Source organism: Thalia democratica, chromosome 9, assembly GCF_965202585.1.
Source record: "Thalia democratica chromosome 9, ktThaDemo2.hap1.1, whole genome shotgun sequence".
Lineage (NCBI taxonomy): Eukaryota > Metazoa > Chordata > Thaliacea > Salpida > Salpidae > Thalia > Thalia democratica.
This window is the reverse complement of record NC_139173.1, coordinates 8,733,543-8,760,656: the sequence shown is the minus strand read 5'-3', so window position 1 is coordinate 8,760,656 and position 27,114 is coordinate 8,733,543. Positions and strand designations below refer to the sequence as shown.

Here is a 27,114-nt window from a genome sequence, read left to right as displayed (position 1 = left end):
ATTTTCATTGTGATTTCATTGATTTGTATTACAACTATGTTTTATATTTCAAACAATTATGAAAACAGGTTATTTGCGCAGTTTGTTATAATACATACTAAATTTGGTTTATCTAAAAACTTAAAACTTATTTATAATGTACACAAACAAACAACTAGCAAAAATAAAAGTTTTATTAGTATTACTTAGTTGTATATGTTTTTGAATATGTTTGTTTATTTTAAGTATTTATTTAAAAACAATACTAGTTTTCGTATTTAAACATTATCAAAGATTCTACACAATTCAGAGTTCATAAGTAGAAACAAGTAAAACAAGTTATTTATTAAAATACTTTTTCTTCTAAATCCTGTCTTACTTACTAAACGCTTCTTTTATAAAATAATTTAGTTGTAAATACTACTACTGAAAGTGTTAAAATGACGAAAAGTAAGTATTTCTATTTAACCATAAGTCTAATTGTTTTCAATGACAGAGAATTTTGTTTTATGAATTAAATTTTATTTCATTTGTTTTAAAGCACAGAACCATAGTAGAATAAAATCAAAATAGTTTTATAAAATTTTATATCATATGATTTCCACAATTTTTAAAAATATTTTTTTCTTTTTAAGTTTTATATTTTTTCAAATTTGAAATAGTTTTGATTTACAGTGTCTATCTAGTATCCTATTAATCAATACTTTAAAATTTTTTAAACTTTAAAACTTAAATTAAACTTCTCAGAATGGATTTTCACAAAACTTTGGTGGAAAATTATAAAGAAACTAACGGGTATAATCAGCTAGTGTACAGTCTTAAAGAAGAAGTGAAAAAATTGAAGTTTTTCATTCTCATAATAATAAATATATTACCTTTTTTAAAACGAATTGTACATTGTTAGGCTTAAAAACGATGCTGAAAATAGTTCAATAGTATAACTTGATTTTAATTAAAAGATTGTAATTGTGTAAATCAAAGTTAAACAAAGTCTGAAAAAAGTGTTACCTTTTGAATTTTCGTCTTTGTTTGTTCACCTAACTAGCTTTTGACTTTACGAACTTTAAGTTTAACTTTTATTTATTTCCTGTTTTTAATCTTCAATTTGGCTATAGTAATTGTTTCATTGTTTGAAGTAAACAAAAATAATTTTTTATTTAAAAATTTTATTTTTATTTTAAACTAAATTTTTATATTTTTTACTTGTATTTTTCTTACTTTTAATAACATAATTTATTATAGTTTTAGATTTGTATTTTCATAATTATGCTTTTACGAAAAATTAAGTTAAAAACATTTGATTTTACAAATTTTTCAGAGCCGAATTAAAAGATTCAAAGGAAAATTTTTCAAAATTAAGAGGAGAATTAGACCAATGTTTGCTAAATAAAAATGAAAAAGAGACAGAATCAACTAACAATGCGAAAATTCTTAAAGGTTACACGAATACTACTTAATATACAGTTTTGAAATTTGCTTTTAACTTTAAAATATGTTAGTTTTTGTTAGTCAAGAAGTTTATCAGCTTAAATGCTTGTAAAATATGAATTTGAAAAGGCATAAATTTAATTTTTCAATTCAATTTTACTAACTATAAGTTATTCCTGTTTAATAGTTAGTTTACATTTTTGTACTTTCAAAGTTTTGATGGATAATTTAGTTTAACTATTAAGTATTAAGAAAAGAAACAAATAAATGATAAAACTTTTATACCTAGCTTTTTAAAAAGTATTAACTTAAGTTCGAAATTTTTTCTTGTAAAATAAAAGAACAGTTTTTTTTTTGAGTTCAAAAACATTTTAAAACATTTGATTTAAAAGCAGTTATACATTTAACTATACAAAAGTTTATATTTTGCGTAAGTAGTATTTTGCAAACGCAGTACTTTTTGTTCTTATACTTAAATTATAAATTACGCTAATTTATAATGTCCAGATTAACTTCATTAATCACTAATAGCACATTATAAAATAGATTTAAAGAATCAAATCGATCTGTACGAGCAGAAGATAAATGAAGACTCGAGTAACGAACAAAATACCAAACAAGAAATTTTGAATCTACTAAGAAAAAACGAAGGTTTGAAAGTTTTTTAAAGAAATGATCTTATCAATATAACAAGTTTTTAACTTCTTTGTAAGATTTTAACTTAAGAAAAATACATGACGTATCTATATAAAGTTCAGTTAAAATAAACATTTTGGAATCAATTTTTGTAAAAAAAAAGAAATATAGATAATAATTATATTTTACATTATTAAAATAATTTCTTTTTAGTTTTTGTGAGTCACATTTGTAATTTAAAAGAAAAAAGTCTTCATTGGCTGAGTATTATTATTTTTAAACTTTGAAAGGAAAATTAACTTCAAATAATTTTTAATTAAGCACTACTGTAAACTTAAAATCAAATTAAAACCGATTCCAAACGTACTTTATAAAAATTCTCAACATTTTTTCGCTAAGTTGTTTTCAAGATCAAACAGACATCGTGCGCCAGAGGTATATGTTTGGCGGACCCTCATGGGTGTTGTCAGTCCCTAATCTATGTGTTGTTTTTGTTTTCTGTGGTAAAGTTTTTTATTTTTTTAATCTTTTTTTAGTCTACCTACGTTTTACAAACTGTTTGAACATGCTTTTCCACACTATTAAAGACTCAAATTTGATATACAGTATAAAAAACAATTTAACTTCTCATATAGTTATTACTAAAAGTTAAAATACTTCCGAGCAAAATAGTTTAGTTTTTCTTCATTAACCTAAATTAAATCAGTTGCACAAAAAAAGATCAAATTTCAGAAAAATGACTTAAATTGTCACCTTTATAGGAACATTATTCTTGCGTGAAAAGTTCACTGGTGCAAATAGTTTGACATCTTTTATGACGTATAATAAAGACACGATTGAAATGGATAATTAGGAAAGCAGTTTCAGCTAATTTAATTTATCCTCGTTCTGTTTTTTATCTGAACTTGAATAAAATAATTAAATCAATCGATAGCTCGACGGTGTTAAACTTTTTTATCAAAATGTAACTAAGGTCATACTTTAAAAGTCAATATTTAAAACTTCTGACTTATTTATGCTACACGTATTAGAGTTGTCATACATACATATTTTTGTTTAAATAAAACTTTTTTATTATGTTTCTGGAGCTTTTAAAACTATTCTATTGAGAACATTAGTTAACTTTTATTTAAGCCTAGAAAATCCTAACGTATTTTCAAAAGTTAATCAGCGTAAATAATTGTAACTTGTGCAGTTACTAGAGCATGTAAAAGTTTCACCTACTCTATTTTAAATTATACATAAAGCACTTTTTAACAAAAGTTTGTTATATTTTTTTATTTTTATACAAACATTGTCGTTGGAAAAGTTTGCAAAAAGCTAATACCTTTGTCTTTTGAATATATTTTACAATCTTCAAAAGTTTTGAAAAAATAAAAATAGACTAATAGAGATTCATTTATACAAACTCTGTGAGTTCGAATATTTACCTCAAACCTTTGAAAATATTTATTAAATTAACATTTTGAAAATAATTTGATGGATTTAAAGTGTGTAAAGTACAATAAGTTTATCAAAGTATATTAAGTTAAATATATATTACGTTCGTAATAGTAGTAAAAGTAGCGCCTATTATGCTATTTTAGTATAACTGGTTTGGAAGTATGTATAATAAACTATACTTAGAAATTTGTCAATTTAAAACTTAACAAAAAATATAAATGTACTTAAAAGTAATTAGTTATAAACTAGCATATTATAAATTATTTATACGCATAAACATTACGTTATGTAGGCAAAATAAAGTTCTTGTAGTTTTGCTAATAGTGTCAAAATTAAGTTAATAGTATGTCACAATTTTTAATGTAATTTAGGGTGTTATACTAATTTTGATTTTGAAATGTAGCGTATTTATTTGTTATAAACAAAAGCACTATATATCTACAGGTATCTAAAAATTTAACTTCAGATGTTCTTTAATATTTTTTAATAGACGACCATTTTATTAAATGGTTAACTCTAAATACATAATAGATTAAACAAAGTAACTTTGAAAAATTAGATAAGTTAAAGTAATTAAATGTTTTAAGGCCATTAAAAAAGTTTTTTCCGTAAAACTTAATGAAAAAATTAAAATTTTTGTTTTAAATTTAAGCTAAAATGATGGTTGTAACATAAAGATGGTTTATCAGATTTATTAATGTTAATTTTTAAGTTTTTAATCATTTAGATATTGTTATAAGGTTAAGTAAACTATATATTTCAGATTTAAAAAGTCAAGTTGAACATCACAAGCCTTCTTATAAAGAAGAAAATCTCAAACGAAAAATTTACAATCACTTTATTGAAATATCAAATTTAATTGTAAGCAAACACAACAAAACACTTGATGATGGATTTATGACGCTATTCAACGAACAGATAATGTTTGTTATTTTAAAATTTGGCTTTGAAAAAAAAAGTTAAAGTATAGATAACTAGCGGTGGTATGTAAATTCGTTGAATCTTAAAACTACTATTTGCGTTTGTATTTAAATTCCCAGTTTGACTGATTTTAATGCTTGAAGTATTTTAAATAAAAAAATACCAAGTTTTAAGTAGGCGTTAAAGTTTATTTAGTTTAACCACATTTCACTTATTATAATTTAACATATTTAAATTTTATTTTTAACTTAAATCGATAAAAGACGGGTGGCTTGGCGTTTAGCCAACAGATCCTTCGCTCTACTGAGCACAAAAGATAGCTTTTTTGAAGAAAGTATTCAACGTTTAAAAAAAGCTTACTGTTATCTAATATGAAAGTTCATTATCGTAAATAGTTAAATAGCGATGAAACCAATGCGAGTTTGAAAAATTAAATTTAAATATGTTTTAAACAGGCATATTTTCAAGTGTTTTTTAATGTATTCTTACACTATACTTTATCTAACTTTCGCTATTTGTACAAATTAGTTATGTTGTATTTAAGGTTAAAATATCTAAATAAATATTGTTTTGTTTAAAAATTACATGTAAAAATCAACCTTACCTATTCAAAATTATTTTATATATAAATTAAATATTAGGATAAAATAATTGATGTTTAATAAGACTTATAATATTGATTTAAAAGTTTTAAACAAAAACTTTTATAATTTTTCTACATCTAATGTAAAATAAAATTACAAGATTTTAAAATATTTTTAATAAAAGCATTAATTAAAGTATTATCTTTTTTTAAGTTAATTTAAATACGCAAAGGGATATTTTTAACATATAATTGTTTATTAATTGTACTATTTTAAATAAAAACTAATAAAAAGTAACATTTACTTATTTAAAGTATAATAATAAATTGTATTTTGAAAAAAGTTTACACTTTAAGATATAAAGATGATTGAAACTGGTAAACGAATATAATTGTTTTCTTAAAACAAAAGAGAAACTGTTGAAACGTAATAAAACAAATTTATAGATTAAAAGGTTGGAATTTAATCAATTTTAAATAAAAAATAACTTTAATAAATTTATGTTTAAAATAAAGGCAAAAAAAAAATTAAACGTAATAACTAGAACTCATTTTTAGTAGTTATAAGTAATAATTTAAAAAATTTTAATTAATCTTTTTCAATAATTAGTCTTTTACTTAAAATAAACCTAAAAAACCGTTTAAACGTACTTAGTAGAACCCTTTCGTACATATTTAACATTAGTTATTGGTCGAGGCATGGCTTTATAGGCAATTTAAGTAGAGAATATGAGAATAAATATACTTTAAGGTTTTATAGACACGAAAACAAAGTTATAGAATCCAAAATTCTAAATTATCGTTTTAGTACATAAATTAGACAGACAGTTTTAATCTAAAGATAACAGTTTTAACAAAAAAATAAATATACTTTTTAGTAACAAAAAACGTAAAAATGTTCATAAAACCTCTTATGTAGAGGTTTTTAGCACAAAAATTACAAAAAATAATAAAACTTTAGTTTAAGCAGGTATATTATATAAACTTACAATAAATAAACTTATTTACAGAAACAAAAACACAAATAAAGCGTCTTTAAAGTTATTTTATTTTATTTTGATTTAAAGTTATGAAAAAAAAATCAAATACTGTACTTAACAAAGAAAATAACTTTTCATAAAAATATCTACCTACAATCTTTATTGACAACACATATTACAATTCAGATAGTTTAATAATCTGTTCAGCAGTTAAACTTAGTAACAGTTTGTATAGGTAATATAATTTCCTATGACAATAAACAATTTAAAATGGTTTAGTAAGCATTTATAAACAAGATAATCTTACAAAGTTCAAAATTTTTGGTAAAAATAAATACAAAAAAACTTTTAAAACGTCCTAAGTAGAGGTTTTTATCACATAATTTAGAAAACTAATTAAAAAATGTAAGTTTAGCATGTTTAATAAAAAAATTTACAATAAATGAACTTTTAGGCATAAACAAACACAAAAGAACATTTAAAACGACTTTAATGTTGTTGTAAACAAATTATTTTAAAAATAAATAAGTTCTTATCTTGTGTTTGTTTAATGAATTCATTTTTTATTTAGTTTTTTAGCCAAATAGACATATAGTTAATTGTTTTAGCATAATTTCTTGAACTTACATCTAAGAATATAATTGCAGTGCAGAAATTTGGGAAAAATTTCTAGAGTTATAAAATTTATAAAAGCTAAATATGATATGGTTAGTAAGTTCCTATGGCCGAGTGGTTAAAGCGTGTGGCTTTATATCAGCCAAAGCCCAACTATGCCGCTTCAAAACCCAGTATGGTCATATTTTTAATCATCAATTGGTGATCTGCTGGGCCCACACCTTTTAACTCAAAAAGTTTTGAGTCTAAATTTTAGTTTCTTTAAAACTTGTTTTTTAAAAATGTCACTAAAGGAGTCAAATTAGCTCTGCTGATATAAAACAGGGCTAATTAAATTACCTTACTGAAATTTAAAATTCACTAAAAATAGATATCCTCCATCTTTTTAAAAGCAATATATTTCAAACTATTTCATAAAGGCATATAAATTGTATGAGCAAAGAAACAAACAAAATGTTACTAAGGCTATTATAGGGAGGGGTCAATCAATTTTGTAAAGAAAATTTAACACATTTATAAAAATGAGAACTTCAACTAAACAAATAGACTTAAAATAATATAATATTCACACTATAATCACATTCTTAGATTAGGCTAATATCAATTTTATTTATCTATGTGCTGTTAACTGTGTCACCATTACTACTGTTTATAACTTCAAATATTATAAGATTTTATTGTTCACTCAAAAAATGTTATGTTGTGTTTTACTGTTTAGCTGTTAGCACCAATTTATACGGTTGAATGATTTTACTTCATTAAAAAAAGCTATCTTTTGTGCTCAGTAGAGCAAAGGATCTGTTGGCTAAACGCCAAGCCACCCATAAAAGACTACCGCACCAAGTTTAACTATATTTTAGTTTGCCAAACAAGTTACATAATTAAATATTTTAAACCGTTTTTTTTAACAACATAAGCTCATCGATTCTTTAGTTTCAATTGTGTGTAATGAATAAGTCATAATAGAAATGAATTTTTTACAGAGCTGCAAAAATTGATGTTGAAAATTTACAAGAAGTTAATGCTGATTGGATAAATAAGGAATCTAATTCGCTAAGTAATCTCGTTCAAAAACGACTAGAATATTTGCAAGTTTGTTAATTTGCTGCTAAACTGTTAACAAGTTCTATTTTTAAATTATTTGTTGTTTTCTACTTTTCTTAAGGTGTTTAACTATCAAAGTTTTAATCTCTAACTTAAACTTTGTTCGATAATAACAAAGAGAACTTTAATTTACTATAAGCATTAAGTTTGATGTAAATCAGTTTTTATTTTATAAGCAAAGTTTAAAAAAACGTCAATCAAAAAACTTTCTGTCATAACAAACTTTTTTCGAATTAGAATAAAAAAGTTATATTAAGAAAACCTAAATTTTTATCTAAACTAAGTTTTGAAAAAAAAGTTTGTTTAATTTATTATAAATTACGCCAACACTAAATTTGCTAGGAAGAATCTAAAATTTGGTTATGTTCACCAATGATCTTTTATCAAGTACTGTAGAATGTATTAAATTTTATTAAAAAATGCTTATAAGTTGAACAAAATGTTTTGTACTTGATCAGCTTCTTAACAAAACCAAGTATATACATGTTTTAACTTGCTATTAGTCTGTATAAAAAAACTAATGAAAAATAAAACCTTAATGAGTCTATTTAGTAATTTTGTCAAAGTTTGGTCAAAAAAGTAAAAAGATAACATAATTTTTTTAAAGAAAAAAAGATACTTCAATTTTTTCTAAAACTGTTTTTTTTTAAACTATTAAAACTATTTTTAAACTATTTTTTAAACTATTAAAACATTTTAATTTTAGAACCCTTCAGACTGCACTCATGCGAAACGGTTGGTGTGTCAGACGAATCAGGGATGCGGATCCGGTTGTCAGATCCACTGGCTCCTCTACTGCTTCATGATCGCATACAAGACACAACGCACTCTAGTGGTCGACCCCTCAATACTGAGCAGGTACAGCGACCAGGGATGGTCCTCGGTGTTCCAGAACGTCAGTGGAAATTGCACGCATGTGAGGGGTGCTAAGCCACAACTCTGGACCGGTTAGAATTTTATTATAAACTTTTTTTTGTACCATAACTTGTTTTAACAGAATGTTTAACTTTGATTAAAATTTTTCTAAATAAAAAAGATGAACTAGTATGCTTTTTTTTGGGACTATTTACTATTTATGGGTTGTATTTTTGTATACAATATATAAAGTTTTTATAATCAAAAGAAAAACGAATTAACTGGTTCTGTAGCACTGTTTTTAGTTTAATGTCTTAGGCATGAAATTATTATTATTATTATTATTATTAAGTTTATTGTCCAACGAAGGACCTAGGCATTAAAACCTAAGCCACTTAAACTGAAAGACACTAACATAAAAAGAAAAAACAAATTACAGTGATTAAATAAACATAAACATAAAACTTATACAAGGCACAAACTGAATAAATTAAAACTTTCACAACCAAATATTCAACGGTTCCAAAGTCACCAATCTGCAATTGTACGTTCCAAAGCAACAAATCCCTGTAACAAGCATTTCTGTCAAATCTTCAGAACCTGTCTTCATCTTGCAGAACATTGATCTCAGCTACTATTTTCCACTCGTTATGACGGCAAATTCAGTCAAAAATCACTTCAAAAATGTGGCAGCAACAGTTCACAAATCTAGCTTAGGAATCAACTGAGTATCCAATAATTTCAAAATCTAAAGCCCAAAGCACATTAACAATAGCCCTTCCAAAAAATCAAAGTTGAAAAGTACCTAAAATCTATAAGAGGAAGGTGTGGCTTACAGATTAAACTACCAATAAACTACATACTACACACCAAATCAATGGCTAAAGAGATGAACAAAACTAATCACTTATAAATTTTACTGGTAAATATTTTATTTAAATCAAATCTTTTTAAGTTTAATCAAAAATGTTTAAGATTTTTGCACGATACTAGTTCATTTGGAAGTTTGTTCCACATTTTTACCGAACGATAGAAAAAAGATTTGTGCCAACCAACATAGTTGAAATGATATTTGCATGTATATTTTCTATTATTACCTCTGAGTGAGTAATTGCTTACTAACAATACTTAAAATTCCTTTTACGTGTTTTAAGTCACTATTTAAAAGAACATACTCTGGTGATGATACTTGATATGCTAAAATCTAATTAAAAACTAAATTGTTCTAAATTAGATTTTAAAATACATTGAACAAAAATATTTGTTTATACAAAAAAAATTTTCAAACTTGACAGTATATAATACTTTATAATTCAATTAAGCTTGATTATATCAAGCTTCTTATCACAATTTCAAACTTCAATTTTTTTATACTTTTTTAAATTAATTTAAACTCTGTGTAGCGTTAACATAAAAGCTTATATACTTACACAATATAAGATTTTAATTTACTTTTTAAGTAAGATAAAAACTGTAAAAAAAACAACTACTTGAAAAGAATAAGTAATTTGTAATATGTGTGAACTAAATAATTATTTTAAATGAATTAAAGACGAAAATAACTGAACCATAAAAATACTTCCAATAATTTTAGAAGTACTAGAGTTACAATAAATGTTGCTAAAAATATACTATTAATTAAAAGTTAAATATTTGAATAACAATAAATTTTTATTCAGGTGAAGACACAGATTCAGAAGTGCTTATAGTGAACTTGATGAACGGAAACTTTCCAAAGAGACCGAGGAACCTGCTACTATCCGTCCCACAAGATTTACACGCCACAATTTCCACTTTGCACGGCAGCCCCCCCTTGTGGTGGGTCGGACAACTTCTCACTTATCTGTGGAAACCGCAACCGTGGCTGCTGAAAGATTTGGAAAAATTTAAAGAAGCTTTGAACCCCCCAATTGTTGGGTGAGTTAACGTGTAAACTTTTTTTTGTTTCAACGAACTGTAAGTAACTAGTTGTTTAACATTTTTAAAGTTTTAATTTATGAAATATTTATGAACAATAAAAATATTTTAATTTTAGACTGTTTTTGTTCAAATAATGAAACACATCATTCTCATCGTTGTTAAAGAATAAATTTTTATTAATCAAATTTATTTATGTTTAAAAAAACAGAGTTCAAATAAGAAGAACAGACAAATTGGGAATAGACGCGAGACGTTATGGAATAGAAGAATACATGACCCCTGTTGAAAATTGGTACAAAAAATATGAAACAAAACTAAAGTACAGTGGAAATAAAACTGCAAACTACAAACTAGTGAAGAGAGTTTATTTGGCAACTGATGATCCAACTGTACTTCCAGAAGCAAGAAAAAAGTAAGCTCATTAATAAATTGACATTTGCATTGGTTTTTAATGTGATTTTGATGCAAATTACTTTTATATAGAGTTTTTCTGTTTTTGTACTACAAATCAAGTATTTTTTGTTAAAGCTTTAATTTATTTATGTGTACGTTATATTTTTCTGTTAATACTTAGAAAAAAAGTGAACTACTTTTGCTCTAAATTTTATCTACGTATACTTGTTTCAAACCTAGCATTGTTTCAAACCTAGCATTTTTTTTAAGCATCAACATTAAGTTTCCAGTTAATTGAAAACTCGATTAAATAAAGTTTTAATTAATTTCATTTTTGAAACTTTTGCGATGACTTATTGTTCTTACTAAATTACCCATGTAACTAAATTGTCAAGCGTATAGCTGCTAAATCTTATACCACAAGTTGATAATAATTGATTAAAAACGCCGTGCTTTTATTCAATCAATGATTTGCATTGAAAAAACTTTAAACATATCTTTACGCTATGAAAGGGTGTTAAATTAATGACTTAATTTGATAGTTAGATAAGTATAAAGAAAACGGCTGTGTATAAATGTTGCTTTTTTACTTTGTTGTACTTTTTGTGTGTATAAAAATTAAGCTTATGTACTTCATAATATTTAATAACGAAAACACAGCAGTCATCAAAAGAATGTTTTATTTAAATTATATATTTTTTTGTTCGAGGTAAAATGTTTCGAGCCTGAATTACAAAACATTGTTTAAAGTACTATTAGAGACAAGTTAATGATTTAAAAGTGTTTCGGACTTTTTTATTAATCTTTTGCAAAACGAAAATTAAATAAAAAGTTACTGATATTAAAAATACTGTTCAGCTAAAAGATTTAACAAAGATTAAAAATTACTTTCATACATTAAATTGCAATAACAAACAAAAGATATCCGGATTATGTGTTTTATGGGGACACAAGCATATCACAGTCCGCACAGATGAAGACAAGATACACGCAGACCAGTTTGTCTGGGGTGGTTACTGACGTACATATGCTGTCCAATTGCAATTATCTCGTCTGCACGCTGTCTTCCAATGTTAGTCTGTTTGTCTTTTGTTTTTAATGTAACGAAATTTTCTGAGTTGATTTAACTTTCTGTTGATAATTAAAAAAAATGCGTTTTGTATCAAATTTTTATTTTAGTTGTAATTTTTTTACATTTAAACAATACAGAGCGAAAGTAAAGTATGTAAACTTTCACTACAACACACAAATGTAGTTGAACACGTTATTGATCAAAGTTTTTCAATTAGTTTTGCATTTAAATTATATGTTTTAACTTATGAATTTAATTTTGCACAAAAAAAGAAAATAAAACCTCAGCATCAGTAACACTTGCGTAGTATTTATGCTACGCATCCTTTCAAAATCACCTTCATGATTACAAAGGCTTAATTTTATCAGGAATTTTATGTTTTAAAATGCCTTCAGTTTAAATTTTAATATTCTTTTATGTTTAGCTTGAAACCTCTCAGGGTAATCCCCAGGGTCGGTGTCAGCACTGGCTTGGTGATGGCTTCCTAGTTGACAAGTTAGTTAAATCAACACTAAAAGGTGGGACATAAAGAGAGTCCATAATTTCAAATATAAGTGTTTAGATTTAATATATAAAAGTTTGTACTCAAGACAATACAAGAACAAATGTAAGTTATTCAACTTTTGCAATAAAGCAACTATGGAATCGGTACTACAAAAGCAACATAAATTCATAAACGGCCTACACTTTTTGCAATGAAGCAACTATAACACATTGAAATATTACTTTTGTCAAAATTACTTGATATAAAAGCTCCAATGTCAGAAACTGAACTGTGCTTAGCTATTTAGATTTCAATCAAGAGAGTCAAAACTGCAGTCTAAACTGAAGAACAAAACAGATACAACCTGATCTAAAACCATAGAATTCGGACAACTTTTTAAGTCTATTTTACACAACTCCTATGATCATTGACTTAGCAGTAGGAAAACTTTTATCAATTTTCTCAGTACCAAAGAGTATTGACAACTTTTGTTTCTCAATTCCTATGATCAACTGCTTAACAACTAACCACAGTGTAGTTTGTTGATTACTTTTCACACACTGCAATACTTTTTTATTACACACAAACACAATCAAGTTAGTATAATTTTAATTATTAATACAGCTTCATGCTGATACTCAAAGTTTACATTTTTATTGTTTTTTATGAAACTGCCCTTTTATAAGGATGCCTTACAAACACGACTATAAACAAATTAATGTTCAACTGAAACATAAATAAACTCTAACCTTTAATTTAAAACAAACTTTTTGTCAGATTTGCCGGATGACTTACGAGTTAATGCAGGGAAAGCATGCTGACGCCACGCTAAACATCCACTCATTAGATGACAACTACTTCTACTCCGTCCTCTACGCCTACTCCATGATCGAAGAAATCGCTATCTACGACCATCAACCAAACGGACCGAACCAGATCGAACTGAGGGTCGGTGACCAGATTGTCATCCGGGACGCAGGAGAGTTCAAAGACGCCGACATTTTCAAGGGGCCGAACAAGCGGACGGGTAATTTGTGGAACGGATGGTCGGTGGGAGTAAATAGGAGAACGAGGAAGGCCGGATGGTATCCCACTTTTAAAACTGTTAGCAATTTTCGAACCATGAAGTTTCCAAAGTACCCAGATTTTTTATGATTGTTTTTCTTATTAGGAAATTGCTAGTTCGTATTAGTTTATGCTTTCGAGTTAAAAGTTAACTTTAATTTATTACAAACGTTTTTACACTTAATGGTCTTAGTTCTTGTATGTTTATTTTTAACTATGCAATTGTAAAAACAATCTGTCTTCATTAAATTAGTTTCTAATTTTTGAATTTTAATCTTCTTAGCTTCTATTTCTAAACTGAATTAAACAAGTATAAACAAGTATAAACGTGCGAATTGATACTATCTTTAGCTTTACATTATTTTAAACTTTCGTCCTTTTGATTTTTACAAAGAAACTTTAAGCACACCACAGTAGGTGCAAAACTTTATAACGTTTACAAAGAGCTTATTTGTTTCTTTTAAACATAAAAAAAACTAGCAATTTTTACATGAAGTTAATGGTATTCACCAAAAAGTAAAATCTATTCAAAAATAATTTGGTCTACTTAGAACGGTTTAAAAAATACAATAAGTTGTACAAGTATTAGTAACTATAAACTCAATCGTTTTAAGTAAAACTATTTAAGGTGAACATTTTTTTGGATTTGTTTTGAATAAAAAAAACAACACTCTAAACCAGCAAAAAAACTAAAAGTTTAACTTTTAATAACTTTTTGACTTATAAAAGCTTTTTTTTTCATATGTATACCGTGTAACTTTTTTATCACAAAATTTTTCACTTATTTATCAATTGTATTTAAATTGACGAGAACAATTTATTATTAGAAAAATAAACATTGGTTGTTGTGTTACTATAAATTTGTTATAAAAATATTGATGGAAAGTTTAATTTAACTTTAAAAGTGTAAAAAATGTATATAAAAAAGTTCCAAAAAAATCGTTTTTTTGTTACAATTAAGTTTTAGCTTAAATTAGTTTTAACTTGTTTTTTATATATACCAAAAACTCCCTTATTGTAAGTTTTTTTAAATATAAAGCATATCTGTTAACTAATTTTTGTGCAAAAGTGTCTTCGTGCAAAACTGACCTGTTTCGGTTTTCAACATTGTTAGTTTTCTTTTATTAATTCTTAAACTTTTTTTTCAAATCAAGTTTAAACATTAGTACGAAAATAAGGAAAATAAATTACCAATGTGTATTGTTAAAAACTCTTTTTATTAAACATTCTGAAAAAAATTAAATTAATTTCCTAAAATAAAAATAAAAACTCTTCTTTTTATCAAGTCTTTAAATTGTTCTAAACCTGAATCAAATATTTATGTACAAAATTAATATGAATTTCGCTTTTAGACCTTATACTACTATGAAGTTCTGTAGAATAAGGTACTTTTTAAAATTTTGTTTGTAATGAAAAGCAGTGTAAAAAAAACAATTTCTCATCCACTAAATAAAACTTTAAACAGTTGAAAATTTGCTTTAAATAGCCAAGTTTTCTTATACTAATATTCTAGAACATATAAATACTTTTTTTCTACAGCTCAAATTCACAAGTTGGTAAGTACACTACAAAGCTAATAACCATAGTTGCCAGAATTATTCGGCTATGGTTGCCCTCATTCAACCTATATATGAAAATTGACATATATAAATTTTTAACCGTTAAGTATCGCCCAATAGCTAAGTTTGACTTTCTTTTAATTTCAATAAATGAATTAGTCTACAAATAAAACACTATACTATAGTGCTATTCTTATTAACTTTTAGTTCACGGAAATTAATTTCTTTATACTAAAATATTAAAAGAGTAATTCTTGCTAACTAAAAGTACAAATTCCGCTATCATTCTTTAGCTGATTTAAAAGTTGCTTGCAGTTTTTTGTTTATACTTATTACTTTAAAATGCAGAATTCTATCAGTTAGGTTTCCAAAACTTGAAATATATTAAGTAACTTGTTGAAAAAATTTGCAATAAACAAGCTAAAAAGAATATATTAAACACTAAAGTTTTATCATAGTCAACATATAGATAATATAAATAATAAAAACTAGTCAAAGTATAAGTTGTAAATAGTTCACTGTCTAAAATCCAGCAAAACTGAAAAAAAAAGTTACATCTTATAAACAGTAAAACTTATTTTACAATAAAAAACACCTAGAAGAATTTATTTCAAATTTTAAGCTGGTCTTTTAATCTTCTTTGTTCATCATAATAATGAAAAACAAATGGATTAAAGCTATTAGAACTAAATTGCTTTTATTAGTACTTCTTAAAACTAAACCATAAAAATAACAGGTACTACTATTTAAGTTTTATAACTAACTGTTTTATGTCATTATTTTAGGTATTAATTTGAAAAATTAATAAGAAAAAGATCAAAAAACATCAAATAATCTACTGTGAACTAAAAAAGACTAATCATATAGATTTAAGATACTTTCTACATTATTTTTTCTTAAAAGGTAGTTTTCACATAAAAAGTAAAGCTTACATTTGTAGTTTCAAAATTTCATTTCTATAAAATAATAAAAAAAGTGATAAAAAAAACAATGAACAACTTTAAGTTTAGTATAAGGAAAATTGATTGAAAGATACAGCTTAAAGTGCATTTTAAGATCAAAAATACTGAATACCAAAAATTGTAACATAATGTTTTATTAAAAACAAAACTTCAAAGGTACGAGGTAAAAATTTAACTTAGTTTTAAGCATTCAATTATTTTGACACATCTGAACGAAAATAGAGGTTTAATAAAAATACAATTTGAATTAAAAATATTTTAAATTGTTTCATAAGCTTGTTTTATGCAACTGATTTGTTTAAGCATTTCTAAAAAACTAGTAAATCAGAAAATCAACAAAACAAATAAGGTTTAACAAAACCAGCAATTCATAAGTTGACACACTGAATAAGAAACTGTTTACTATTTCTAAAATTTTTAATAAAACTACATTTGAAGTAATAAATAGACTAAATAGACTAAAACTAAATAAAATTTTATTTAATAAAAAAAGTAGAAAAAACATCAGTAATAAGTAATAACACACCATTGTAAATTTAGGAAGTAAAGTTAAACAGACTCTAGTTTATGAATTGATTCTTATTTTATACTTTTAAGTGTACTTACTAATGCTTAAAATAATAATGACGAGTTCAAAAGTGAACGTCAGTTAAGTTTTAGAAGTATTTTATTTTACAAAATAAGCCCCCTTACGAGAAATATATGCTGGAAGACCCGGATTGGGTCGGCAGTAGCTGGCTGTTCTCCGTAACACATACTGGTGCATTTGCTTTTAATAAAGACTAAAAATTAGTTTTTTTTTAACAAAAAAAGATGTAAACTTAAAAATGTTATTTAGTATGATTTATGTCGTTTAGTAAGAATTAATATTACAAACAGTTCATGTAAAACAAAAGAAAACATTGTTTATTAAGCAATATTTACTCAAATCATTAGTAAATTAAAATTTTAGATATCCTCGAAGCCCTTAGACCAGGGTTTCCCAAACTCATTTACTAAATCGCCCCCTTTTCAGTAAATTGAAAAAAAAATCGCCCCCCACGATTTTACAAAGTAGTTTTTCTTTTGAGTACAAACTTTTGAGCTAAAAAAAGTTGTGTTCGAAATATAATTTAGTCTTGTACTTCTTATGCACGCACTTTTGTGTTCAAAGTAGTTTACAGGGCTTGAGAAAATAAGTTACAGTTATTTTCTTAGAAGCCCAGTAAAAAGTATTAAATTACTAAATTATTAAAAAGTCTTGAGTAATCTGTAATCAATCCTGTTTAAATATGATCTGTTTTGAAGCTATTGAAACTTTTAGGTCAGTGGTGGACAACTTTTGTAGTCTGCAATTCATATTTACTAAAGAATATTTTCTATTTTCAACTCGTTAGAAAATGTAATTGCGGGCTGCATGATTTAGAAAAATTACAAATAAGAAAATTAAAAAACTCGAGCAAAATTGTAATAAAATGATTTAGTATTATTGTGATCTAGGAAATACTTTTGTGAACTGAAAACGAAATGAAAGAGTATATCAAAATGTTAAATATCAAAAAACTAATTTTTATTTATTTTGCACAAGTAGTTTTCAATTTACTTAGCCGGTCGAAATTCGACTGGATCTGCGACTGGATCTGAGCCGTACGTTACCCACCTCAAATCTCAACTTAAACCTGACATTTTAATAATATCTCATATAAAAAAATTTGGACATTTAGAAGTTAATACTAAGTAACTTATTTAAGCCGCACAAAATACTTAAACTACTTTATAAATAGGCTTTTTTTAAAAATATCTATACCAGAGATTAAAAAACTATAAAAGAATTAATAGTTTTATTTTAAACATAATGAAATGAATATTAAAACATTATTTCTGATCTAGTTAAAGGATGTTTGACCGACTGTTTGATTACCTCACATAAAAATTGGTTTCGTCAACAGCTTCAGTTAATGCAGTAAATTTACTAATTTCAATGCTAAGATATACTGTAAGCAAGTTAGTTGTAAAGTTAAAAATTTAATTTTAAACAGTTTAAACTATTTGTTTCGTAGTAGAATACCATGAAATAGCATTTGACTTGGAATAATCTTTAGGGAACTAAACCTTAATTATAACAATTTTTTTTCTTTATTTAAATTCAAAAAAAATCCAATGTTTTACTGTTAATTCTGTGAACAATTAGAAAAAAACTTTTAACTAGGTTTTAATTTTTTTTTGTAACTGTAGCAGTCTTTTTGATGGCTTATTTAATTCTGTTTGAAAAGTTTTTTTTTAGCTATTAGCCTATAATAATTAAACAGAGGAAAAAAGTGAAAAACTAAAATCTAGTTTTGAAGTATTAAAATAAACTAAGTATATTCTAATTGCTTATATATATTGAATTAAGATAAAACAAAAAACAGTTGTAACAATTCTTTAAAACTCCTTATATAATAATAAATTTTTTAACAATAATAAATCAAGTTAAGAAAATAAAATTGTGTTTAAGAAACTTTTAAATGAAAAAGTAGAAGTCATTTCAAATAGAGACCTCAAATTTATACACTTTTAAAACCAAAAAAATCTTTTTAGAAATAAAAACTTTAATGGTTGTCAAAATATTACAATCAGATAATAGTTTTATAGTGATATAAGTTGTATACAAATTAAACTAGTAATAACAAAAACCTGTCAAATAAAGGTCTTTCAAACAAATATTTTAATCACTATGCTATTAAAACTTTTAGTGTAATGTAAAACAACGAATATCAACTACAAAATTAACCAGGTCAAAATAAAATTATTAAAATCTTTAAAACATAAACATTTTAATAAATATAGTAGACTTTCGCTTGAGTTCGCACTTTGAAAAAAATAAAAAAGTTCAAACTCAAAAAATTATTACCTAATTTTTTTTTACAAAATGACAAATTACAATATGTTATATGCCATGATGTTATGAATAAACATGAAATCCACTAAAACATAAAACAAACTTTCATAAAAAAAAAGATCTATATAAGCTATTAAATATTATATATATTAGTTTTATTAATATTTAGTTAGTAATAGACTTTACTTTAGTTAAATTTAAGAAAATATAAATTTGCACTTTTTTTTGGGTAAAAGTGCGAACTCAAGAGGAAGTCTACCGTAAATAATATTTGTTAGGCATTATGCAAACCTGTTGCAGAATAAATAACTTTACAATATTTTTATTATAAAAAGACTACTTAAATACAATACAAACCAGGTTAAATAAGAAATACTTCAAAAGATCAAATAAAATTAAAAAACTTTCATAAAATAATGTCTGCTACTGAAGTCGAATATAATGTGAAGGATGAGGAATATGACTGCTTGCAAGTTTTTCTAATCTGATTCTTAATTAGTAAAATAGAGCCTTAAGTCACCTGCTTTATAAATATCTAGATTAGACCTTTTTGGTCAAGATGTTGATAACTGAACAGAAAGCTTTCTCAACAACATAGCTAGAAGGAAAAGCTATAAACAACAATCTAAATTTCTCTAAAATGATTGGATTCTTTTGCCTTAGTTTTTGTTGAGTCCAAAGCTTTCATATCGTTCTTTGGAAGAATTTACTTCAAGTTCAAGGTCAGTTTGTAAGTCTGAGAAGGTTTCCTGTAAGTCGTTTACTTCAAAAGTATTTGCCTCGAAGGGATCCTTACTTTTATCTATATGATAGCTTTTTTGTGTCAAATCTAAATTTTACTACTTAATATGTTAAAATTGTTAAAAATTCCAGATTTTTCCCAGGTTTTTTTTTGCTTAAATTGTCAAATTCTAGGTTTTTCCAGGTTTCTAGGTAAATTGGCAACCTGGTATAGTTTTATTTCTTAGTCTAACTTAGTGACTTTTGAAAAAGCAACTGGAATTATCATGAGGTGATAGTTAGTAAAAAATAACATAGATTTTTACAAACCATTTATAACCCCAAATAACATATATGTCAGGTTATAAAATAGTGAGAGGGATTCCAATCGTCTATGATATATGTAATTGTTAAATATGGAAATATATAAATGAAAATATAGTATTTACTTGAAAGTAGGAGTCATAAGCACTAGATTTTTTTTTTTTTTTCATAAATTAAATAAACTTTTTTGTTTAAGTTGTACCTCAGGGTCAAATAACTAATAGCAAGCTAAAAATAGTAAAATAGCAAGAAAAAAAGTAAAAATCTTATGACAACCCAAAATTTTAAAATCGCCCCCTTTTCGCCCCCTTACTAGTTATCGCCCACCCTTTCGCCCCCTTACTAATTATCGCCCCCCAAAATACTAAAATCGCCCCCAGGGGGGCGATATCGCCTACTTTGGGAAACCCTGCCTTAGACAGTAAAAGTTGATACTAAACTGTTTAAAAAACAATACATTTACTATTATTTTTAACACAACCTTCATTCCTTTTAAATAGTTATATAAACTAATATTTTAAAAAAAAACAAAGCTATAGTTACTATTAATGCAATCAACAACTAGCTGGTAAATAATGAGTGAGAAATCTAAAAACAACAAAAAACTGAGAAATTTTGTGAATACATAAAAGAAGAAGAATTTTTTGGGTTTTGCAGAGTCAACGTTGCTAAAGTGAAAAATAACAAAGCTTATAAAGCTCCATCCTACCAAAAAGGTGATGTTTTATTAGTATACATTTAAACTTTTGTTTTAAAAATTGCAGTCTTATCATTAAATGTTTAAAATAAAAACTGCACATTGAACTTTTACTTATAATTTTGTTAATAGTTTAGTTGAGATTTATAGCTTGCTTCTTTAAAATGTTTTTTTAAGTAAGGTTAATGTTTAAAACTATCATAATACCTATGTAAAAAAAACCTACAACTAAAGTAAAAAGTAATAACATGTGTAATTGTATAAATATATTTCACAGAAACAATATATTTCACATATGTGCGTTAAAGTACTTATAAAAAATATGATTCTGCTATATTGTCCATAAATCAGCTAAATTGTTTTATGTGTTACAAATATCACATAAACAGCATGTGCAAAATATTAGCAGATTTTTACATTATTTCATGGGTTTGCACTCGGGTTTAAAACCAAAAACTGTTACCAAGAATTTTTTTTAGTCACCTTCAATTTTGCACTAGCTGTTTTTGTCATATATGCCTAATATCAAGAAAAGTCGCTAAAAAATCCAAGTTACATATTTTATAAGGTCCGTAATGTTTGTATGAAACCAAATATTTACAAACTGATAACAATAAAAATGTTTAAAATTTAGTTTAGTTACAAAAGTAAATATAAACAAAATTCGTGCAAAATTTAAACTAGATAAGTTAACTACTTATATAGTATTAAAATACACTTACTAGTAATATTTTTTTATTGTTTTTTGTTTATATTTTATTTATGTTTTATATTTATGCTTGCGAAATAATAACTTAACAGTTATACTACGAGCTATTTTAAATTTGTTTAAATAGACTAGCCTCTTCCTCGGTTAAAAACAAAACATTAAGTTCTGGTGTTGTAAAAAAGTTATGTTTAAATCTAAAGTTGGGAAAGTTGTTTTAACTCTGAAGACAGTCAGTAATTTTTTAAATAAAATAGATGCAAACAAAGTTTAAAACGTTTTTGAAGACAAAATAACTTTTTAAACGTAACAATCTACTACGAAATAGCTAACCGTTTCAAATTACTAAATCTAACTCAGAAGCTTTTGCACTTCAATGAATATTTGCTTTTCTGTAAATGCTAAAACTAAAAACTTTCTGCACCAAAAATTTAGATCTTCTTGCAAAACTACTTTTAAGTTCTTCACTGCATATCAATTCCGAACTTGAGGATTTAAAAGCAGTTGATGATTGGTTGAGTCATAACTATAAAGAAACCTTTGCCTGCGATCCATTACTAAAAGTGGTTCTCTGTTTATTATCAGACATAAGTTCATAGTGTTTGTTACGTGAAAGTTAAGCTTTAAAAAGATATAATGGTTGTGTAAAATTGATAAAAAACGTTTAAAAGCTAATTCAATCAACTTAACTTTTCACTCACTGCAGATATTGTTATCAAAACATGTTTAATCTACTTATTTCAAGAGGTTTCACTTGTTATCAATGTTATTTTTAGTAATGTATATGAAATTAATGCTTGAAAATTAAGCGATCTCACAACTACCGCTCCACAAATGAAAAAACCTCGGGCAATTCTTTAAGTGGTTTATTAGAGAGAGAAAGTTTTTGTGTTTTTAGGCAAAAATAGTTCTGGAAATGTTAAATGTGTTTATTAGTATTCACTTGAACTTAGTTGCGTAGCTGATGAGCTACTCTTTGTTACATTTGCTCTCGTGCTTTGATAGACGAATTTTGTATTTGCGGTGGAACTACATTCGTCGCACGGATCGCAATTTGGCACAGAAAAAATTACAAAAGACTACTCGTTCAAAAGTATTGCCGAGATGAAGTAAAAATGAGGCGGCTTGTTCAGCTTGTCAGGGAAAAGTGGTGGATTGGGAGATTGTCTTAAAAGACGCTTAAAAGTTTTTGAAGCTACGACCACATAGTAGGTGAGAAGGTAGAAGTGTCGAGCATGGTAAACTCAAGATATGATCATTTTCAAGTAACTGTGAAAAACAAGTTATTTATAATTGGATGTTAAAGTTGTAAGGTTTTTGATTCTGGTTACTAAAAGTTCGTATTGAAAAAACCGAAAAAAATAAAAAATCTAATGCTTAAGTTGTATGTATTAGAAAAGGATTGTCGTTCATAATTATAATTCAAAAACTTAATCGAATTGCGACTCAGAATAAGATGAATGTTCTAAGAGTTGTTTGAGTTGACCAAAGATATTTGTTTGTTCTTGTTCTCCTGTGTAAAATTACCTCAGTTAAATGAATTTTAAATATAAAAACTTGATTACATAGGTTAAACAAGTTAACGATATTTACAATACAAAAAAAATTACGCGGTAAATTTCTTGAATAAGTTATGTTTATATATTTCTTAAATTAAGAATAGATTTTAACTTTCTTTAAGCTTTAAGGAGTCTATCAAACAGAACATAGTTTTAATTCGATTAATTGTAATTTAAAAAATAATATAAAAACAATTGGCTTATTTATATATTATATTTTTTTGATACACTTACAGTATATTATTTTAAACTTAGCTAAAAGTGTGCAAACTAAATCTTTTTTAAATTATATTATAATAAATGTTTACTTTTATTTGACTTAAGGTCACACTTAACATCTAAAATACCATGTTATGTTTGCTATATGTAATTAACTTTCTATTTAAGTGTAAATTTTTAAAATCTTATAAATGTGCTGCTTTAATAACCCATAAAAGAATATGTTACAAAAGCACACAAAACACAACTTAGAAAAGTTTGTCTTAGACTTATTATTGTGTACACTATTTTTGTAAATTATCAATCGTTTTACTAACTGTTCTATATACTTACCTCATAAGTGTCATATTTTTAGACTAGGAGTCGGCAAACTGCTGCCCGTGTGCATCTTTCAATTTACAATGGGATGCGAATTTTAAAAGTTATATTTTTTGAGGTTTGAAATGAAGAGTAAAAGTAAAATTCTTAGACTGATTTTACAGGAAATTCGAGCTTTACACAGGAAATTTTGGAAGAGTAATAAGTTTTGGCTTTAAGGAACGTTTTTTTTGATTGTTTATAAAAAAAACTGTTTACTCTAAATTAAACTTGTTTTTACAGAGTAGAATTTCAGTAACGTCTAGTTTAAACTTACAAACGTGAAACCATGCAGAGATTAGGGGTTAAAAGGGGTTAAAGATTTTACATTCTGTATTACTGGTATTTATAGATTGTTTAAAGTTCAAAAATTTTTATTTACCTTAGAAAATGTTATTCCAGCTGTGCTTTTTATTAATTCTTTTCCAAATAATATATGAAAATTAATGATAATATTCGTAAAAATTATGTTCTTAATTGTTTTTTTTAACTGACTTGCAATTTTATTTTCGACAACTTCTAAAGGTTTTGTGCTGAGTTTTGTATTATACAACAGATTTATAAAGTTTTTTTTTAAATTTTAAACCAATGATTATAATATACTAAGACTACCTGCAAGTTTTGGTCTTTAATTACCTATATTAGTCTAAACAATTTTCGCTATTTTCGTTTATTAAATAAACTGTATGTAATATATTTGCTTTAAAAAACGGATTTGAATTTTTATATACAATTTCGAAGTTCATAACTTTTTTCTGATTCTTTTAGTTTTAAATCATCTAAATTTAATACAGTATAATAAATAAAAAACATTTCTATTACTACTTATATGTTTTTTTTACTTCTTAGCAGAAAAAATATTTTAAACACAGAGTTTTTCGGCTAATTATTGCGTACGTAACTGGCAGTGCAAACCTAAGAAACTCGTACTTAAGCGGCAAAATAAGAACAAAAAAATGTGAAGCCCCTTTGAAAAATGTCTAGACACGCCCCTGCTAAGCGTAACAAATTGAGTGTTATAATGCATTAAAAAACAACAGCAAAGTAATAAAGTTAAAACCTTTATGCTATAAAAGTATTTAAAATGAAATTTCAGACTTGACAAATAAACTATGTCTAAGAAACAGAAGTTTTAAGAAGTTTTTTATCTAAAATAAGAATTAACTAATAGAATTTTTACTCATATAGTACTTCTAAGAATAAAATATATTATAATATATACTTATACTTAGTATATATATATATATATTTATTTATAAATATTCTTAAACTTATTATTATAATAATATATACTTATAAGTATATATGTTCTTACAATATACTTATAATATACTTATACTTCGCATGACGACGTTTCGACTTTCCATTAGTCATTATCAACAAAATACTGTGCAAAAATAACTAAAAGTTAGTGAAAAACAACTAAGTATACAAAACTTTAAGTAATACAGTATATAAACATTTATAAATTAAGATTATAAACTACAATAAAATAAAGTGGTAAATAAATACTTACAAATTTTTAAACTAATATATATCAAACTAATCAAAAATTCTTAGTGTATGGGTAATACCCGGTTTAGTTAATTGTTTATTTAAAGTTAGATTATATCGTTTAATTAGTAGAGCTTCACTTATCAGGGTCTCAAATTTATTTCTACGTTCTTTCAAAATTCCAAAATTGTTAACAGTTAATTTTTCATTTTTACAAACATTACAATTGCTAATGTGGTCAGATACAGCTTCAGATCAGTCACGACCATTAGTAGAAAGAATTAAAGAACATTTAAAAGGCAAAACAGCTGTATCTGACCACATTAGCAATTGTAATGTTTTTAAAAATTAAAAACTAGCTTATATATATACTTAACTTATACTTAATAATACTTACTTTTAACTAACTTAATAATAACTTAATCATTACTTATACTTAATTTTTACTTATACTTATATACTTATTTACAATACTTATGTAAATAATACTTACTTATTATTAGTACTTACTTATTAATAATAATAATAATAATATTAGTTACATAATATCCTACTTATTAAGTACTTAGTACTTAATATTAATAATATATACTATAATACTATTATATATACTTAATAGCATTGTATTACTTATACTAGTATTATAATGGTATTATAGTACTAGTATATATTATATATTAGTATAGTAAAATAACATTATTTGCCTTAGAGATACTGTAATATACTTATATAACTTATACTTAAATACTTACTTATATACTACTTATTTATACAAACATATCATATAGAAAGTTTTTTGATAGAAAATAAAACGCTGTTAAGCATGTGGAAATTTGCTTAAACGTAATCTCTGTAGTTTAGAAATTTGCAGTTTTTGAGCTTATTTTGTAAACATGTCATTTTTAAAGCAACTACGAGTGCAAAGAAGTTTTAGAGATTTTCAAGGTTCAGAGCAGTTCATTGAAGCAAAGAAATTAATGTTGGTTATTTCAGAAGTTGCTGTAACTTTTATTATTTGATATACCAAAGTTAACTAAATAAAACACAATTAATAGAAAACATATTTTTGAAATTAGTTTAGCAAAAAACAAAATTATGCACACATACATAACACAAACTCACAAGTTATAAGATAGGGTGAAATAGTCATAATAAGTAGCAAAAAGAACAAGTTAACTTTATTTTTAAACCAAAATATAATTAACCAGTTGTAATACAGTAATGTCACAAACATTGTTTTATGTAAGTTTATTATTTTTAGTGATGTACCGGACTCACTATCCGGGTCAGGATCCGGCCATTTTTGTCTGATATCCGGATCCGGCCGGATCTTGATATATAAAAAAGTCCGGATCCGGCTCCGGCCGGATTCTAATTTGAAAAAAAAAGTCCGGATCCGGTTCCGGCCGGATCCTAATTTGAAAAAAAAGTCCGGATCCGGTTCCGGCCAGATCCTAACAGAGGTCCGGCCGATTCAGATCTAATTAGTAAAAAAGAGCATATAGAAAAGTATTTTTTTCAAAAACAAACCACTTGTAAATTAAAAAGAGTCATTTTCGTCAGTTAAAATTAAAAACCTACAGTGATTGGCTCATTTTGAACATGTGACTAATTTACATTTGTTTACATTTAAGTTATGAAATAAACATTTCAGAACTGCAACTCTTTATCTATATTGTAAAATTAAAATTTTATTACCTAATTGTTAGGCTAGTTTTAAGATTTTTTGAAAAACTCAGGCTAGTTTTCTTTTAGATTTTGAATGAGTTTAAGCTGATCCAGTTTTCAATATTTTGTGATTTTCTGTTTAATTTTGTTCAAGAAGTTGATTTTAATTGATTTTAGATTGGTAAGGCTATAGGGGGGGTCCTCCTTGATTTTTACAAGTTGATCTTATTTAATAGATTTTAATCTTAGCTACCAGATATTGTTTCTGTGATGTACTTTATCTTTCTATCAATTTTCCTTATACTAAATTTAAAGTAATTCATAGTTTTTTTTTATCACAAAAGCTTTTATAAAAATGAAATTTTGAAGCTACAAATGTAAGCTCTACTTTTTATGTGAAAACTAGCTGTTTACCGGACTCACTATCCGGGTCCGGATCCGGCCGGATATTGCCATTTTTGTCTGATATCCGGATCCGGCCGGATCCTAATTTGAAAAAAAAAGTCCGGAT

The 27,114-nt window shown here is 25.6% G+C and overlaps 2 protein-coding genes across 2 annotated transcripts; both read left to right on the top strand.

Annotated features, from left to right (window-relative positions):
* The first annotated feature begins 727 nt into the window (after positions 1-727).
* Positions 728-10,880, top strand: LOC145844744 (alpha-(1,6)-fucosyltransferase-like). The gene is made up of 8 exons (XM_082952168.1): positions 728-822; positions 1,298-1,416; positions 1,954-2,058; positions 4,250-4,409; positions 7,569-7,677; positions 8,396-8,636; positions 10,224-10,461; positions 10,673-10,880. Exons 1-8 carry the CDS (start codon positions 728-730, stop codon positions 10,878-10,880), a joined length of 1,275 nt encoding a protein of 424 aa, XP_082808294.1.
* A 933-nt stretch (positions 10,881-11,813) lies between these two features.
* On the top strand, positions 11,814-13,662 carry LOC145844618 (alpha-(1,6)-fucosyltransferase-like). The gene is made up of 2 exons (XM_082952014.1): positions 11,814-11,929; positions 13,191-13,662. Exons 1-2 carry the CDS (start codon positions 11,831-11,833, stop codon positions 13,566-13,568), a joined length of 477 nt encoding a protein of 158 aa, XP_082808140.1. The 5' UTR covers positions 11,814-11,830; the 3' UTR covers positions 13,569-13,662.
* Positions 13,663-27,114: the final 13,452 nt, after the last annotated feature.

What these genes read in the sequence shown, in the direction of transcription:
- LOC145844744 (XM_082952168.1), top strand. Translation starts at nt 728, where the DNA reads ATGGATTTTCACAAAACTTTGGTGGAAAATTATAAAGAAACTAACGGG. An exon ending in CAATGCGAAAATTCTTAAAG is followed by an intron (nt 1,417 to 1,953) that starts GTTACACGAATA and finishes ATTATAAAATAG; the next exon opens with ATTTAAAGAATCAAATCGAT. An exon ending in AACGACTAGAATATTTGCAA is followed by an intron (nt 7,678 to 8,395) that starts GTTTGTTAATTT and finishes TTTTAATTTTAG; the next exon opens with AACCCTTCAGACTGCACTCA.
- LOC145844618 (XM_082952014.1), top strand. Translation starts at nt 11,831, where the DNA reads ATGAAGACAAGATACACGCAGACCAGTTTGTCTGGGGTGGTTACTGAC. An exon ending in TCTGCACGCTGTCTTCCAAT is followed by an intron (nt 11,930 to 13,190) that starts GTTAGTCTGTTT and finishes ACTTTTTGTCAG; the next exon opens with ATTTGCCGGATGACTTACGA.